General features: G+C 37.4%; 1 protein-coding gene and 2 non-coding genes across 3 annotated transcripts; 2 read left to right on the forward strand and 1 right to left on the reverse strand.

Annotated features, from left to right (window-relative positions):
• Positions 1-183: 183 nt before the first annotated feature.
• On the forward strand, positions 184-287 carry LOC130937138 (small nucleolar RNA R71). Its single transcript, XR_009068370.1, has one exon. It is a non-coding gene; the product is annotated as a small nucleolar RNA R71 (small nucleolar RNA).
• Positions 288-2,254: 1,967 nt separating this feature from the next.
• LOC130934218 (uncharacterized) lies at positions 2,255-4,248 on the reverse strand. The gene is made up of 6 exons (XM_057863806.1): positions 3,804-4,248; positions 3,478-3,665; positions 3,178-3,381; positions 2,968-3,060; positions 2,761-2,868; positions 2,255-2,647 (listed from the first exon to the last, which is right to left on the reverse strand). The coding sequence occupies exons 1-6, from the start codon at positions 4,246-4,248 to the stop codon at positions 2,255-2,257; spliced, it is 1,431 nt and encodes a 476-aa protein (XP_057719789.1).
• A 10,878-nt stretch (positions 4,249-15,126) lies between these two features.
• LOC130938341 (small nucleolar RNA R71) lies at positions 15,127-15,234 on the forward strand. The gene has a single exon (XR_009069510.1). It is a non-coding gene; the product is annotated as a small nucleolar RNA R71 (small nucleolar RNA).
• The last annotated feature ends 3,317 nt before the right edge of the window (positions 15,235-18,551 follow it).

Below are 18,551 nucleotides of genomic sequence, written 5' to 3' on the forward strand. Positions count from 1 at the left end.
TTCACGAAATTCCTCTCAGAAGTGTACATAAATTGGTTATTTGCATCCATGTCAATGAGTTCATGAGCTTCTGCAAGTGTTTTCTTTAGGTGAATTGATCCACCTGCAGAATGGTCCAATGACATTTTTGAAAACTCAGATAGACCATAATAGAATATATCTAATATGGTCCATTCTGAAAACATGTCAGATGGACACCTTTTGGTCAACTGCTTGTATCTTTCCCAAGCTTCACAGAGGGATTCACCATCTTTCTGTTTGAAAGTCTGAACATCCACTCTAAGCTTGCTCAGCTTTTGAGGAGGAAAGAATTTATCCAAGAAAGCCGTGACCAGCTTATCCCAAGAGTCCAAGCTATCCTTAGGTCACTACAAGAAAACACGTTTTTTGCCACGCTTTTAAAGCGTGGCGAAAAGCTCCAAAAAGCGTGGCGATAGCTTTTCGCCACGCTTTTTGAGCTACCGCCACGCTTTTGAAAGGGTGACCTATCAAAGGGTGGCGGTTGCTCTATCGCCACGCTTTTTGCAGCCTATTGCCACGCTTTTTTACAAACTGCCACTTGTAAAAGCGTGGCTATAGGTGGGAAATACGGCCACGCTTTAAAGTGTGGCGATAGGCAGAGATATGGCCACGCTGTAAAAGCGTGGCGATAGGGAAGATCTGGCCACGCTTTTCAAGCGTGACAGTAGACCAGATATGGCCACGCTGTAAAAGCGTGGCGATAGGGTAGATTTGGCCGCGCTTTTCAAGCGTGACAGTAGACCAGATATGGCCACGCTGTAAAAGCGTGGCGATAGAATAGATCTGGCCACGCTTTTCAAGCGTGACAGTAGACCAAATATGGCCACGCTTTTAAAGCGTGGCGAAAGCGTGGTAGTAGAGGAGATTTGTCCACGCTTGAAAAACGTGGCGAAAAAGCTTAGATACAGCCACGCTTTCTAAGCGTGGCAATAGATAGAGATATGGCCATATGGCCACGTTTTTAAAGCGTGGCGAAAAAAATGGTCAGTAACCTAATTCCTTTTTTAATCTTCACAAATATATAAAACCTAATATGAATTCATAGATAATTTTATAATTTAGTCAATAACCAATTATCAAGTAATCCAACTTTCATAAAATTGTCACCAAAATAAGTGTGTGATCACATAACAACATACACTAACAAAATACCAAAAGTGAAAATCATAACTACTCATGAATTCCTAATACATGAATTAGAATTCCTAATCAAAGTCGTCTTCAAAATACCAAAAGTGTGAAATTCCTAATACATGAATTAGAATTCCTAATCAAAGTCTTCTTGTACTTCATGTATCATCATTGCAAGGTAAATTGTTTTGACCTGTGCCTTGCAAAATAAAAAATACAAATGAACAACTACAAATTGATTTGGCTTTCCTGGCCAAAGTACCCCAAAATCCATTCTCGGACTCATTCAGGTTCTTCATGGAAGTATATTCATAGGCTCTTGCCTCCTATATTTACAAATAATACCATTTTGAATAATGAGAATGGTGCACTCAAAAGAATGCCAGTTTAAGAGAAGCAAAGAGAATGTAGGCATATGCTAAACAAGCATCTTCAATCTTCAATGCATTGATATAACATATTCAAAAAAACAGAAAATGCATAATATTTTCAGTAGATCTACCGTTATTTTCATCTGCTTTTAGAGCATGACAAGCTTGGAACTATAATTATGTGGACATCATTAAAGCAACTAAACAGCAGGCAGAAGCTTTAACATAAACAATCATAGTAGAAAAATACAGACATACACAAAAATATTACACTCTAAAAGACCAGACATTGCTGGTAATAAAGTCTTTTAAGGAGTCAAAATAACAGAGTTCATATCCACAATCCACTGCACTTTAACTTATCTCCTCTAGGTCCAGGCTGATCTCCATTTTCATATTGCCACTATTTATTCAGAGTTTCAGACCATATTGCAGGCTTTTTTATTTCTAATCCAGCGGTTTCAGTCACTAAATCTCCATTTACTAGCAGGATATTTTTCTTTCTTCACTTACAATCCTAAATCAGTTCTATCCTTAGTCAACTAGAGATCAACTAACCTGGTCAAGCTAAGTAGGACTTCTATAGATAAAACTCCTCCAGCTAGTAAATACAAGACTTGAATAGACTTTATCAAAGTGAAATAGCACTCACCTTTTTTGAAATTGAAGCCTACTATTTGACTATTTCTCTCTCAATTTTATCTCTTTTTTAACAAAATAAAGAATGTGAATCATGCCACAATTTTACCTACATCATCTTTGTATGGAATGTGAGTTGCTTCGGAGGAGCGAGGAGTATTTTTTGCTTTGCTACTTGAGGTATCCACAGGAGAATCTTGGGCAGCTTGAACTAAGGCTGTTACCTCTTCATTGCTCATTCCAGGGTTGAGTTGGTGCACCAATATCATTAATAAACCACATACACCATCCATCTTCTTCTCTAATGATGAGACCTTAGTGTTATATTCAACTTTTATGTGGCGAATCTCCTCATCTTTTTTAAGAGAGCTTCTTGTAATCGAAGCCCCATAACAACGAAGTCGACCTGGTTGGTCCTTTCCTAACACTCCTACAAATGTATCCTCTTCATTTTCTCCTGCTTCTAAGTGGTTCTGAAGTTCAGTCTATCAAAAAACAACAACCAATAAAGTTCAAAGTCGCATTAACTCAATTTAGATAGAAATCACATCAGAATTCATAATGTACATATCCAAAATACAAAATACAAATAACTCACAATTGTGGCTTGTGTTTTAGCATCAATTTCTTTTCCTTTTTTACTTGTGCGAGTTGCTATGAAAACTTCAGCCCTTGATGGTTCTTCACTGTTCTCTTTAGAGTCACGCTAAAATACATAGAGAAAAGTTTACATGAAGCATACTAACTAGGCAACTACACCATGAATACATATAAAAGAGAAATCACAAAGAATAACTTATATTACCAGCTGCTTACGCACTATTCCAAAATTTGTGGATCCCATTCGGTGAGGACATGTTTGTTTTAACCTATTTTCAGTATTCTTAGCAGAGATAGCCTAAATATAAAGAATCAATGAAGAATCAAATTTCTTCCAAAACACCTAAGTTTAGGAACATGAAGAATCAATGATAGTATGCTTGATGGTATAGGAAAAAATAAAAGGCAATATTACCTTGATGGCCGGAAGACTCCAATACCGAATTAGTTTGCGAAATTGAACCTCGGGAATCTCTAATGGCCGGTTCTTTATCATTTCTTTCTTTGTCTTGTACTTCACGAAATGCTCTTTTTTTATTTCTCTCTTATATTTTTTCCATGCACCACAAAATCTCCGCATTACCCACGGCTTTGAACTTATGGGAAGAATGAACTTTTGCTATGCAACACAACACATTAGAAAATCAACAGTTAGCACAAATAATGTGACAAAAAAATTAACAAAAAAATTATCTATAATGCCATATTTACATACATTGGCATAATCCCACATTTCCTCTTTGAGTTTACTAGGCACACCATGCCAACTAGTATATAACAAAGTCACAAAACGAGGGTTTTTAACTGTTGTGCCCAATAGTTGGTTGAGGTCAGATACAACCTCGTTGGTTGGACCTACAGGCTGCCCTTGAAAAAATTCCACCTCCCGTCGATCATTAAAATCTGTGGCATGAAGCTTTTTGCACGTAGTTTTTCCACGGGTTTTCTTCTATATTGTGCCTAAGTCCGAATAAAATAACATAGTTCAATTGAGAAGTAATATAAGCTCTAATTAGACAATAAAGTAAACAAGAAAAGTACCTTCATTACTAGTTTGTCCTCCACTACCCGCATCATTTGCATTATCATCAAGCTCATTTTCTTCATCTTCCTCATCTTCTTCATCTTCCAAATTTATCCCATGTACCTTAAAATACATGTCAAGACTCATTCCTTTTTTATTTGAAGTTGCACTCATCTCGCTTGTATCTTCTTCGTCATCATCAGAATTTATATCATTTTGATCCATTGCATCAGGTTCAGCAGTCCTTTGATTCCTAGTTTTAGAGTTCTTTTCAACTTTAAACATTGTCCCATTTCCATTATGCGTGCATTCTTGAAAAAGTGCCGTTGGTTGAGCCTTCCTTGTTTTCTTCGAAGTCCTAACTTGCTCTTCAAATGCATCCTCCACTATTGTGATGGGTTGTTTGCTTGTTGGAACCTTTGGAGCTTGAGCTTGCAAGCTAACCTTCTCATTTTCAGCCATGATCCTTTCTCTCTTAATATTGTATTGTTTGAGCAATTCAGCACTTGACTTCACTTGTGTAACCTCAAAGGAATTGTTTTTTTTTGGGCTTTTTCCTTTTATTTTTTGGCCTAAGGTAAGTATCCGTTTTCTCTTAGTGATCTCCCCTTTCTCCATTTTGCATACACAAAATAATAATAATGAATAAAATGCTAACTAAATAATAATTAAATGAGCATAATCAACTGAAGTAAGTAATTAACTAAGCAAAACAACTAAGGAAAGTGGGTTGTTTAGGATTCTACCAAAAACACTTGTCAAGATGTTTCAGAGTCAAAGTCCTCCATGTACTCATATTTGCTTTCCTCGTCTTCCTCACAATATTGTTTGGCAAACATGTTTTGATCCATATCTATAATAGTTGCTCGTAGATCATTCCTCACTAGATCAATTTCACCATTATCATTTGGAAGACTTGGAATCACTTCAGGTTCGCATGGCTCCCTTGCATATATTATGGGGGAATCAGACTCAAGGTCATCACTTACCCTAAATAAATCTGTTGAAATTGTTTTCATAACATAGTGCTTGTCCCTAACATATGGGTCTTGCACATAAAAGCATTGGTTTACTTGAGATGCCAGCACAAATGGTTCTTCTTGGTAGCATTTTCTATTGAAATACACATATGAAAGACCAAAGTTGTCTTTTGCAACTGTATACCACTCACACTTAAACAAGACTACCTTAAATTGGCCATAATAATCTAACTCAAACATATCAACTATTCTACCATAGTAGGCTACTTTTGCTTCAATTGGGTTCTTATCTTTCACACTAGCAAAACTAGGAGTCAATGCCTCTAATGTGACACCACTATTTTGAGTTTTACGTCTCACATCACAGTGCCTTGTATGGAACCTATACCCATTGATAATATAACCTGAAAATCTTTTTGCAACTTGATTTGGACCCCTAGCCAACCCTTTTGCCTAACCAGGCACATCCTTTTTCATGGCACGAATTTTAAACCATTCTGAAAAAAGTAGGGACACAATGTTTTCTATCACAAACAAATGAATAACCTTAATCTCTCAGAATTAGCAGAAATCCTTCTCACTGAAAACATCAATTTAATTTCTATTTACTTTTAGATATCCAATGTTTTAGGCCACAGTCCCATGTGCTTTTGTACAATGTGAAATTAATTTAATTATTTACTTAATAGTGAAAAGAAAATGAAAAATAAGATCCATGAATAATTGTTGCAAAAGAATCCAAGTGCAATTGCATGATCACACAACAATTTCCCAATGCCAAGCAAATTTAGGCAACCCCCCCCCCAAAAGAATCCAAGAATGAACATTATATATGCATGCATAGAAAGTGAGCAGAAGAGGAAATGCAAATTGAGAAATCAGCAGCAGCCAATGATTAAGGATGTAATGAGCATGAATGCATAATAAGCACAAAGAATCGCAACAAGGAAACGAGTTGCTAACACATGGCACGAAGCAGCAACACTTAATAAATAGCAGCAGTAAATAGCATGTTTCCCAGGTTCAAGCAAGCACCAAACAGAATTCATATGACTTAACCAGTTCCACAAACTGAAATCATTGCAGTTCATATAATATGGACCAAGCAACAAGCAGAGCAGAACTCAACAACAACAAACCAAGAAAAGAAAAATTAATGAAACAGTAACACTTCCACAGCATCTATTTTGGACAATGAAAAAAATACAACAAACAGCAATCACAGGTCCAGAATTCAACACCAAAATAGCACAATAAACAAGTTCATCCAGGGCAACTTTCAGAGGAAAGACAAATTCATTCCGAACAGCAGCAGTAAACAAAACAAAACCTACATCCACTAACCAGTCCAGATTCTCTAACCACCTAATTCAACTAAACTAAATTAGTTGAACTAAACAAGCTAAACAGAATGAGCTAAACCAGATTAATCAAACAGAAATAAAATCAAATGAGATGAAAGGGGAACCTGGAAAGCAGAGAATTGGAGCAGGGGAAGGGAAGGGAAAACAGTAAAATAGGGTCTCGTAGTGGCTCTTAACAGAATCTTGGACAAGTGCCCCGAGAGTGCCATGCTGCAAAAGAATAAAGGTAACTAATTAGTTCAAATAAACGACATCATATCAAGTATTGATAAGTAAGACGATTGTATGATTATCTTAAAATTCATTCACGAAGTCACAGTCCACCAATAGAAATGATATCATATAAAGTCAGTAACTTAAAACCTCTTTAGGGGAAAGCTAATAATAAATAAGGCCATTAGAGGTGAAAATACTGTTTAGGCAAAAGGCAAAAAATAGTGAGAATTAATGGAATACCAAAACCAGCAAGAAAACACACTTTTTATGTGACATCAGCATCTTTCATCAGAAGCGAGTTTTTATGCAAAGTGGAGAGAAGAATCCAAAACAAAATACAATTGACGCTAATAAGTAACGTTAAATAGTCCTTAAAACGGGACAGAAAGTTTGAACCATGTTAGATAACATTTATATTTAATAGAAATGAGTGACATTAGTCTCTTTAAATGAGCACGAGAGTTTCAACCATATCATCTCACAGACGCACACTCACACTGGCACATATAATCACTTAACAAGCATCAAGCGGAGAATTAAAAAGAAATAAAAAAATGCTAAGATGCTGGTCTTAACAATGCAACTGTTTTAGGCTCCCGGGCCACCATTGTATTATTCAAGACACACAAACAAAGTGATGATGAAATAATGCTCATTCATCATCGTCCATACAAATTAAGTAATACTCTTAACTTAAAAAACACCGATCCACCAAATAAAATTAAAATAAAAAAAACTAGTTTAAAATTAAAATTAAAAACATCAATTTAATGTACTTAAATAATGAGATTAATGTTTGGTTCTAGTCAACTTCTATAATTCGATTTATCAGCATAAAACATGGTTTTGACTTCAATCATTCACAACTGCACAAGGAAGAAGATAGATTTCACTCTTTCTGACACCAACACGAGTAAATTACAGAAGCCTTGTGTCTCACGTGGCTGAGACATTTCATTCATCATCATCAGCATTCATCATAGTAGGAAAAAGTCCATGGAATCCATTATTACCCGCGAACAACATATATTAACAGTCAACATAAGATATCGAAAATCATAGGAGAATATAGTGAATAGAGTGCACCTTTGTGGCTTTCTCATTCCAGAAAAAAACCACGTACGTCCACAGCATCGCAAGCAACGCGTCTTCAGAATTATCATTTAACCAGGGACGTGAAAATGAAAATGAAAAGGAACATGCAATCAGAGAGAACGAATCAGTTCACCAAAAAAATATTTGAAATTCACCAAAAAAAAGAGAGAACGAATCAGGAGAAAATGAAAATGAAAAGGGAAAGCCCTAAACGTAAAAACAACGAATAAATCGAGAAAATAAAAAGAGGAAAATCGATCATACCTATGGAATTCGAGGGCTTGGAGGAGAAGAAGAGGGAGGAGCTTGCCGTCGCCCATGTTTGCTGGAGCTTGAAGGTGAACAGAGAGATCCTCACTGATTCGAAGAAGAACAAGAAAGAGAAGAAGGGTATGAAGATTACCAAGATGAAGAAGAAGTGGTTTCCATCAGTGACGAAGGCGAAAGCGAAGGGCGACGGGAGAAGGGCGAAGGGCGAAGGGAGGAGCTTAGGGTAGTTTCGAAGGTGAAAGAGACATTAGGGTTAGTGGTTTCGAAGGGGAAAGAGAGATTAGGGTTGCAGACCGGGTTGGGGGCCGGGTTTGGGCCGGGTTGAGAGCCGAGTTTGGGAGCCGGGTTTGGGTTAATCGGTTTGGCCCCTCTCGCCACGCTTTTAAAACGTTATTGTTGCTCTCTACGGCCACGCTTTTGAAGCGTGGCAAAAAAGAAACTTTTGGCCACGCTTTTAATGCGTGGCAAAAGTGTACCAGCATATAGCCACGTTTTGTAGGCGTGGCCGTAATGAAACCCTGTGGCCACGCTTTTAAAACGTCCTTGTTTCTATCTATGGCCACGCTTTTGAAGCGTGGCAGAAAAAAACGTAGCCTTTTCTCTAATCAATTGCCACCCTTACAAAAGCGTGGCCGTTGATCCTTTTCGCCACGCTTTTGAAGCGTGGCAAAACAAAAGTGGCCAAATCTCTAATCTATCGCCACCCTCATAAAAGCGTGGCCATAGACCACTTTTGGCCACGCTTTTGAAGCGTGGCAAGAAAAAAGCGTGGCCATAGGCCTTTTTTCTTGTAGTGGGTTGTGAATCCAACCATATTCTAACTCTGTCTCTTACAGTAAAAGGGAAAAGCACGAGTCTGTAGACTTCAGGATCAACTCCATTCATCTTAACAGTCTCACAAATCTGCAAGAACTCAGTTAAAAAATGGTAAGGATCTTCAGATGGAAGTCCATAAAACTTGCAGTTCTGTTGCATTAAAGCAACTAGTTGAGGCTTAAGCTCAAAATTATTGGCTCCAATGGCAGGAATGGAGATGCTTCTTCCATCAAATTTGGACGTTGGCTTTGTGAAGTCACCAAGCATTCTTCTTGCATTATTATTATTTTCGGCTGCCATCTCCTTCTCTTGCTCTAATATTTCAGAAAGGTTACCTTTAGATTGTTGTAATTTAGCTTCTCTTAATTTTCTCTTCAGAGTCCTTTCAGGTTCTGGATCAATTTCAATAAGAGTGCCTTTTTCCTTGTTCCTGCTCATATGAAAGAGAAGAAAACAAGAAAAGAAGAGGAATCCTCTATGTCACAGTATAGAGATTCCTTTATGTTAGTAGAAGAAGAAAGGGGAGAAGAATGTAGAAGAGGGGATTCGGATATTTAGATGGAGAGAGGTGAAGAGAAGTGTTAGTAATTAAATAATTAAATAGAATAAGAAAAGAGAAGGAGAATTTCGAAAATAATTTTAAAAAGGGGTTAGTAATTTTCAAAAATTAAAGATAAAATATAATTTAAAATTAAAATTTAGAACAAAAAGAATTTTTGAAAAAGAGGTGAGATATTTTCGAAAATCAGAGAGGGAAAAGTAGTTAGGTGGTTTTGAAAAAGATAAGAAACAAACAAAAAGTCAAATAGTTAGTTGAAAAAGATATTAAAATCAAATTTTAAAAAGATAAGAAGATAAGAAGTTAGATAAGATATTTTAAAATCAAATTTTTGAAAAAGATAAAATTTTGAAAAGGATATGATAAAAAGATAAGATAAGAAGATGTGATAAAAAGATATGTTTGAAAAAGATTTAATTTTTAAAATTAAAATTAATTACTTAACTAACAAGTAACTACAAGATATGATTCTAGAATTTAAAGATTGAACCTTTCTTAACAAAAAAGTAACAAACTTCAAATTTTTGAATCAATCACATTAATTGTTAGCTAATTTTTGAAAATTTGATATAAAGATAAGAAAAAGATTTTGAAAATATTTTGAAAAAGATTTTTGAAATTTTCAAAAAATAAAAAAAATGAAAAGGATATAATTTTTGAAAAAGATTTTGAAAAGATAAGATTTTTAAAATTGAAAATTTGACTTGACTTGTAAGAAACAACTAATTTTGAAAATTTTTGACATAGTCAACCCAAAATTTCAAAAATTTGGAGAGAAAAAAGGAAAAGATATATTTTTTATTTTTGAATTTTTAATTATGAGAGAGAAAAACACGAAAATGACCCAAAACATGAAAATTTTGGATCAAAACACAAAATGCATGCAAGAACACTATGAATGTCAAGATGAACACCAAGAACACTTTGAAGATCATGATGAACATCAAGAACATATTTTTGAAAAAATTTTGATGCAAAGAAAACATGCAAGACACCAAACTTAGAAATCTTTAATGCATGGACTCTAACAAACGAAAAATGCATATGAAAAACAACAAACAACACAAAAGAAGAAAACATCAAGATCAAACAAGAAGACTTATCAAGAACATCTTGAAGATCATGAAGAACACTATGAATGCATGGAATTTTTGAAAAATGCAAGAAAAAATTTTAAAGCATGCAATTGACACCAAACTTAAAAGTTGACTCAAGACTCAAACAAGAAACACAAAATATTTTTGATTTTTATGATTTTATGAATTTTTTTTTGTATTTTTATTATTTTTTTCGAAAAAAATTATTAGAAAAACGAAAAATAAAAAAAATTTGAAAAATTTTTTTGAAAACTTTTTGAAAAGAAAATTACCTAATCTGAGCAACAAGATGAACCGTCAGTTGTCCATACTCGAACAATCCCCGACAATGGCGCCAAAAACTTGGTGAACGAAATTGTGATCAACAATAATGGATCTTTGGCATGTGCATAAAAATTAACTCAGCACTTTCTTTCTACAACTCCGTTTAACTTAACCAGCAAGTGTACTGGGTCATCCAAGTAATACCTTACGTGAGTAAGGGTCGATCCCACAGAGATTGTTGGTATGAAGCAAGCTATGGTCACCTTGTAAATCTTAGTTAGGCATATTAAATTGGTTTATGATGAGTTCGAAAATTAATAATAAACAAAAAATAAAATAGGATAGAAATACTTATGTAAATTAATGGTGGGAATTTCAGATACGCGTGTGGAGATGCTAGAATCCTCTCGAATCTCTACTTTCTTATTACATTCATCCAATCCTTCTTACTCCTTTCCATGGCAAGCTGTATGTAGGGCATCACCGTCTTCAATGGCTACTTTTCATCCTCTCGGGAAAATGGTCCTATGCACTGTCACTGCATGGCTAATCGTCTGGAGGCATCACCCTTGTTGATGGCTACATCCCATCCTCTCAGTGAAAATGGTCCGAATGCTCTGTCACAGCACGGCTAATCATCTGTCAGTTCTCAATCAGGCTGGTATAGAATCCCTTGATTCTTTTGCGTCTGTCACTAACGTCCAGCCTTCAGGAGTTTGAAGCTCGTCACAGTCATTCAATACCGGAATCCTACTCGGAATACCACAGACAAGGTTAGACTTTCCGGATTCCCGGGATCCTACTCGGAATACCACAGACAAGGTTAGACTTTCCAGATCCCCATGAATGCCGCCATCTATCTAGCTTATACCACGAAGATTCTGTTGGGGAATCTAAGAGATATGCGCCCGGCCTAAAGTAGAATGGAAGTGGTTGTCAGTCACGCGCGTTCATAGGTGAGAATGATGATGAGTGTCACGGATCATCACATTCATCAAGTTGAAGTGCAACGTATATCTTGGAATAAGAATAAAAGAGAATTGAATATAAAGTAATGGTAATTGTATTGAAACTTGAGGTACAGCAGAGCTCCACACCCTTAATCTATGGTGTGCAGAAACTCCACCGTTGAAAATACATAAGTGAAAGGTTCAGGCATGGCCGAATGGCCAGCCCTCATGGTCTAAGGACTATGCGCCCCCAGATGTTCCTTTGATCTAAAGTGATCAAAAGATGTCTAATACAATAGTTAAAAGTCCTATATATACTAGACTAGCTACTAGGGTTTACATGAGTAAGTAATTGATGTATAAATCCACTTCCGGGGCCCACTTGGTGTATGCTTGGGCTGAGCTTGATCTATCCACGAGCTGAGGCTTTTCTTGGAGTTGAACGCCGAGTTATAGCGTGTTTCTGGCGTTCAACTCCGGGTTATGACATGTTTCTGGCGTTTAACTCCAGACAGCAGCATGTACTTGGCGTTGTGCGCCACTTTACGTCGTCAATTTCGGAATAAAGTATGGACTATTATATATTGCTGGAAAGCTCTGGATGTCTACTTTTTAACGCCGTTAAGAGCGCGCCATTTGGAAATTATCCGCTCATCACAACACCAAACTTAAATTGTTGCTTGTCCCCAAGCAACTGAAAATCAATTAGGATAAAAAGAAGAGAATGTACTATAAATTCCAAAATATCAATGAATATTAATTCTAATTTAGATGAGCGGGACTTGTAGCTTTTTGCTTCTGAACAGTTTTGGCATCTCACTTTTTCCTTTGAAGTTTTAGAATGATTGGCTTCTCTAGGAACTTAGAATTTTGGATAGTGTTTTTGACTTTCCTAGTTAAGCATGTTGATTCTTGAACACAGCTACTTATGAGTCTTGGCCGTGGCCCTAAGCACTTTGTTTTCCAGTATTACCACCGGATACATAAATGCCACAGACACATAACTGGGTGAACCTTTTCAGATTGTGACTCAGCTTTGCTAGAGTCCCCAGTTAGAGGTGTCCAGAGCTCTTAAGCACACTCTTTTGCTTTGGATCCTTTTTACCCTTGCCTTTTGGTTTTAAGGGCTATTGGCTTTTTTTGCTTGCTTTTCTTTTTCTTTCTATATTTTTTTTTCGCCACCTCTTTTTTTTTTCGCAAGCTTTTATTTTTCACTGCTTTTTCTTGCTTCAAAAGAAGAAAGAAGAGAGTAGAATAAGAAGAAGTAGAGGAGATGGAGGTGGCTTTGTGGTTCGGCCAAAGAGGGAGAAGTAGTGTTTAGGGTGTGTGAAAATGAGGGAGTGAAGATGGGTTTATATAGGGGTGGAGAGAGGGGTAGGGTTCGGTTATGGGAGGGTGGGTTTGGGAGGGAAAGTGGTTTAAATTTGAATGGTGAGGTAGGTGGGGTTTTATGAAGGATGGATGTGAGTGGTGAAGAGAAAGATGGGATTTGATAGGTGAAGGGTTTTTGGAGAAAAGGTGTTGAGGTGATTGGTGAATGGGTGAAGAAAAAGAGAGAGGGTGGTGGGGTAGGTGGGGATCCTGTGGGGTCCACAGATCCTGAGGTGTCAAGGAAAAGTCATCCCTGCACCAAGTGGCGAGCAAAAATGCTCTCTGTGCCAATTCTAGCGTTAAACGCCGGGCCAGTGCCCATTTCTGGCGTTTAACGCCAGCTTCTTGCCCTTTCCTGGCGTTTAACGCCAGTCTGGTGCCCCTTTCTGGCGTTAAACGCCCAGAATGGTGCCAGACTGGGCGTTAAACACCCATTTGCTAGCTTCACTGGCGTTTAAACCCCAACAAGTTCTCCTCCAGGGTGTGCTATTTTTCATTCTGTTTTTCATTCTGTTTTTGCTTTTTCAACTTTTTTTGTGACTTCTCATGATCATCAACCTACAGAAAACATAAAATAACAAAGGAAAATAGATAAAATATAACATTGGGTTGCCTCCCAACATGCGCTTCTTTAATGTCAATAGCTTGACAAAGGGCTCTCATGGAGCCTCACAGATACTCAGAGCAATGTTGGAACCTCCCAACACCAAACTTAGAGTTTGAATGTGGGGCTTCAACACCAAACTTAGAATTTGGTTGTGGCCTCCCAACACCAAACTTAGAGTTTGACTTTGGGGGCTCTGTTTGACTCTGTTTTGAGAGAAGCTCTTCATGCTTCCTCTCCATGGTGACAGAGGGATATCCTTGAGCCTTAAACACAAAGGATTCTTCATTCACTTGAATGATCAATTCTCCTCTGTCCACATCAATCACAGCCTTTGCTGTGGCTAGGAAGGGTCTGTCAAGGATGATGGATTCATCCATGCACTTCCCAGTCTTTAGGACTATGAAATCAGCAGGGATGTAATGGTCTTCAATCTTTACCAGAACATCCTCTACAAGTCCATAAGCTTGTTTTCTTGAATTGTCTGCCATCTCTAATGAGATTCTTGCAGCTTGTACCTCAAAGATCCCTAGCTTCTCCATTACAGAGAGAGGCATGAGGTTTATACTTGACCCTAAGTCACACAGAGCCTTCTTAAAGGTCATGGTGCCTATGGTACAAGGTATTGAAAACTTCCCAGGATCCTGTCTCTTTTGAGGTAATCTCTGCCTAGACAAGTTATCCAGTTTTTTAGTGAGCAAAGGAGGTTTGTTCTCCCAAGTCTCATTACCAAATAACTTGTCATTTAGCTTCATGATTGCTCCAAGGTACTTAGCAACTTGCTCTTCAGTGATATATTCATCCTCTTCAGAGGAAGAATACTCATCAGAACTCATGAATGGCAAAAGTAAATCCAATGGAATCTCTATGGTCTCAGTGTGAGCCTCGGATTCCCATGGTTCCTCATTAGGGAACTCATTGGAGGCCAGTGGACGTCCATTGAGGTCTTCCTCAGTGGCGTTCACTGCCTCTTCATCCTCTCCAAGTTCGGCCATGTTGATGGCCTTACATTCTCCTTTTGGATTCTCTTCTGTATTGCTTGGAAGAGTACTAGGAGGGAGTTCAGTAATTTTCTTGCTCAGCTGCCCCACTTGTGCCTCCAAATTCCTAATGGAGGACCTTGTTTCAGTCATGAAACTTTGAGTGGTTTTGATTAGATCAGAGACCATGGTTGCTAAGTCAGAGTGGTTCTGCTTAGAATTCTCTGTCTGTTGCTGAGAAGATGATGGAAAAGGTTTGCCATTGCTAAACCTGTTTCTTCCACCATTATTGTTGTTAAAACCTTGATGAGGTCTCTGTTGATCCTTCCATGAGAGATTTGGATGATTTCTCCATGAAGAATTATAGGTGTTTCCATAGGGTTCTACCATGTAATTCACCTCTTCCATTGAAGGGTTCTCAGGATCATAAGCTTCTTCTTCAGATGAAGCGTCCTTAGTACTGCCTGGTGCAGCTTGCATTCCAGACAGACTTTGAGAAATCAAATTGACTTACTGAGTCAATATTTTGTTCTGAGCCAGTATGGCATTCAGAGTATCAATCTCAAGAACTCCTTTCTTCTGATTTGTCCCATTGTTCACAGGATTCCTTTCAGAAGTGTACATGAATTGGTTATTTGCAACCATTTCAATTAGTTCTTGAGCTTCTGTAGGCATCTTCTTCAGATGAAGAGATTTTCCAGCAGAGCTATCCAAAGACATCTTGGACAGTTCAGACAGACTATCATAGAAAATACCTATGATGCTCCATTCAGAAAGCATATCAGAGGGACACTTTCTGATCAATTGTTTGTATCTTTCCCAAGCTTCATAGAGGGATTCTCCTTCCTTCTGTCTGAAGGTTTGGACTTCCACTCTAAGCTTACTCAATTTTTGTGGTGGAAAGAACTTTGCCAAGAAGGTATTGACTAGCTTTTCCCAAGAGTTCAGGCTTTCTTTAGGTTGTGAGTCCAACCATATCCTAGCTCTGTCTCTTACAGCAAAAGGGAATAGCATAAGTCTGTAGACCTCAGGGTCAACCCCATTGGTCTTGATAGTGTCACAGATTTGCAAGAATTCAGCTAAAAACTGATGAGGATCTTCCAATGGAAGTCCATGGAACTTACAATTTTGTTGCATTAGAGAAACTAATTGAGGCTTAAGGTCAAAGTTGTTTGCTCCAATGGCAGGGATAGAGATGCTTCTCCCATAGAAGTCGGGAGTAGGTGCAGTAAAGTCACCCAGCACCTTCCTTGCATTGTTGGCATTGTTGTTGTTTTCGGCTGCCATGGGTTCTTCTTCTTTGAAGATTTCTGTTAGGTCCTCTACAGAGAGTTATGCCTTAGCTTCTCTTAGCTTTCGCTTCAAGGTCCTTTCAGGTTCAGGGTCAGCCTCAACAAGAATGGTTTTGTCTTTGCTCCTGCTCATATGAAAGAGTAGAGAACAAGAAAATATGGAATCCTCTATGTCACAGTATAGAGATTCCTTGAGGTGTCAGAGGAAAAGAAAAATAGAAGGAAGAAGTAGAAGAATCTGAACTTATCAAGAGAGATGGAATTCGAATTGTTCATTAAGGAGAAGTGTTAGTCCATAAATAGAAGGATGTGAAAAGAGGGGAAGAAATTTTCGAAAATTAAGTAAAAGATTTTAAAAACATTTTGAAACATACCAATTGATTTTCGAAAACTAATAGTGGAAAAGAAATTAGGTGATTTTTGAAAAAGATTTTGAAATTAGAAATTAAAAAGATATGATTGAAAACTATTTTGAAAAAGATGTGATTAAAAAGATATGATTGAAAAGTTATGGTTTTAAAAAGATGTGATTGAAAAGATATGATTTGAAAAACAATTTAAAAAGATTTGATTTTAAAATTAATGACTTGGCTAACAAGAAAAGATATGATTCAGACATTAAACCTTTCTCAACAGAAAAGGCAACATACTTGAAATGTTGAATCAAATCATTAATTGATAGCAAGTATTTTTGAAAATGGAAAGAAATTGATTTTGAAAAAGATTTGATTGAAAAGATATGATTTTGAAAAATTTTGAAAACCTGAAAAAAATTTGAATTAAAAACAGAATCTTCCCTCTTGTGCCATCGTGGCGTTAAACGCCCAGAATGGTATACATTCTGGCGTTTAACGCCCAAAGCACTACCCTTTTGGGCGTTAAACGCCCAGCCAGGCACCCTAGCTGGCGTTTAAACGCCAGTTTGCCTTCCTCACTGGGAGTTTTGAATGCCCAGCTTTTTCTGTGTAATTCCTCTGCTGTATGTTCTGAATCTTCAATTCTCTGTATTATTGACTTGAAAAGACACAATTTAAAATTTTTTTTGGATTTTTAATAATGAGGAATAATCAAAATGCAACTAAAATCAAATAACAATGCTTGCAAGACACCAAACTTAGCAGTTTGTATACTACTGACACTAACAAAATGAGAATGCATATAACAAAACACTCAAGTCAAGAGAATTCAAAGATCAGAGCAAGGAAATCATCAAGAACATCTTGAAGATCACTTAAGACACATGAATGAATGCAAGAAGAACAGAAATATGCAATTGACACCAAACTTAACATGAGACACTAGACTCAAACAAGAAATATTTTTGGATTTTATGATTTTGTAATTTTTTTTAGATTTTTCGAAAATTAAGTGGGAAAGAAAATAAAGGTATCAAAATTCTTAATGAGAATTCCAGGAATCATGCAATGTTAGTCTAAAGCTTTAGTCTAAAGGAATTAGACATGGCTAGCCAAGCTTCAGCAGGACATTGCATTCAAGAGCTAAATTGATGAGAATCAATCAGCTTTGGTGATGATAAGAACATCACCTTGAAACACTAGAATTCATTCTTAAGAACTCTGAAAAATACCTAATCTAAGCAACAAGATGAACCGTCAGTTGTCCAAACTCAACAATCCCCGGTAACGGCGCCAAAAACTTGGTGCACGAAATTGTGATCATCAATGGCGCCATCAACATGGTACGCTCAATTGAAATCTCAACTCTTTATCACAACTTCGCACAACTAACCAGCAAGTGCACTGGGTCGTCCAAGTAATAAACCTTACGCGAGTAAGGGTCGATCCCACGGAGATTGTTGGTATGAAGCAAGCTATGGTCACCTTGTAAATCTCAGTCAGGCAGATTCAAATGGTTATGGATGATATATGAATAAAACATAAAGATAAAGATAGAGATACTTATGTAATTCATTGGTGAGAATTTCAGATAAGCGTATGGAGATGCTTTGTCCCTTCTGTCTCTCTGCTTTCCTACTGTCTTCATCCAATCCTTCTTACTCCTTTCCATGGCAAGTTGTATGTTGGTCATCACCGTTGTCAGTGGCTACAGTCCCATCCTCTCAGTGAAAATGTTCAACGCACCCTGTCACAGCACGGCTAATCATCTGTCGGTTCTCAATCAGGTTGGAATAGAATCCATTGATTCTTTTGCGTCTGTCACTAACGCCCAGCCTTCAGGAGTTTGAAGCTCGTCACAGTCATTCAATCATTGAATCCTACTCAGAATACCACAAACAAGGTTTAGACCTTCTGGATTCTCTTGAATGCCGCCATCAATTCTAGCTTATACCATGAAGATTTCGATTAAGGAATCCAAGAGATAAACATTCAAGCCTTGTTTGCTTGTAGAACGGGAGTGGTTGTCAGGCACGCGTTCATAAGTGAGAATGATGATGAGCGTTACACAATCATCACATTCATCAAGTTCTTGAGTGCGAATGAATATCTTGGAATAAGAACAAGCTGAATTGAATAGAAGAACTATAGTAATTGCATTAATACTCGAGGTACAGCAGAGCTCCCTAAATTAGTGACCTCTTTTTGCACCACCTCCTTCATGGCTCGATTTAGCCGCCTTTGTGGTTGAACCACTGGTTTGGCATTATCCTCCAATAGGATCTTGTGCATGCATCTTGCTGGGCTAATGCCCTTAAGATCACTTATGGACCATCCAAGAGCTGTCTTGTGTGTCCTTAGCACTTGAATCAGTGCTTCCTCTTCCTGTGGATTTAAAGCAGAGCTTATGATCACTGGAAAAGTGTCACCCTCTCCCAGAAATACATACTTCAGGGATGGTGGTAGTGGTTTGAGCTTAGGTTTGGGAGGCTTATCCTCCTCCTGAGGAATTTTCAAAAATTCTTTTGTTTCCTCTGGTTCTTCCTGATCA

Source organism: Arachis stenosperma, chromosome 6 (genome assembly GCF_014773155.1).
Source record: "Arachis stenosperma cultivar V10309 chromosome 6, arast.V10309.gnm1.PFL2, whole genome shotgun sequence".
NCBI lineage: Eukaryota > Viridiplantae > Streptophyta > Magnoliopsida > Fabales > Fabaceae > Arachis > Arachis stenosperma.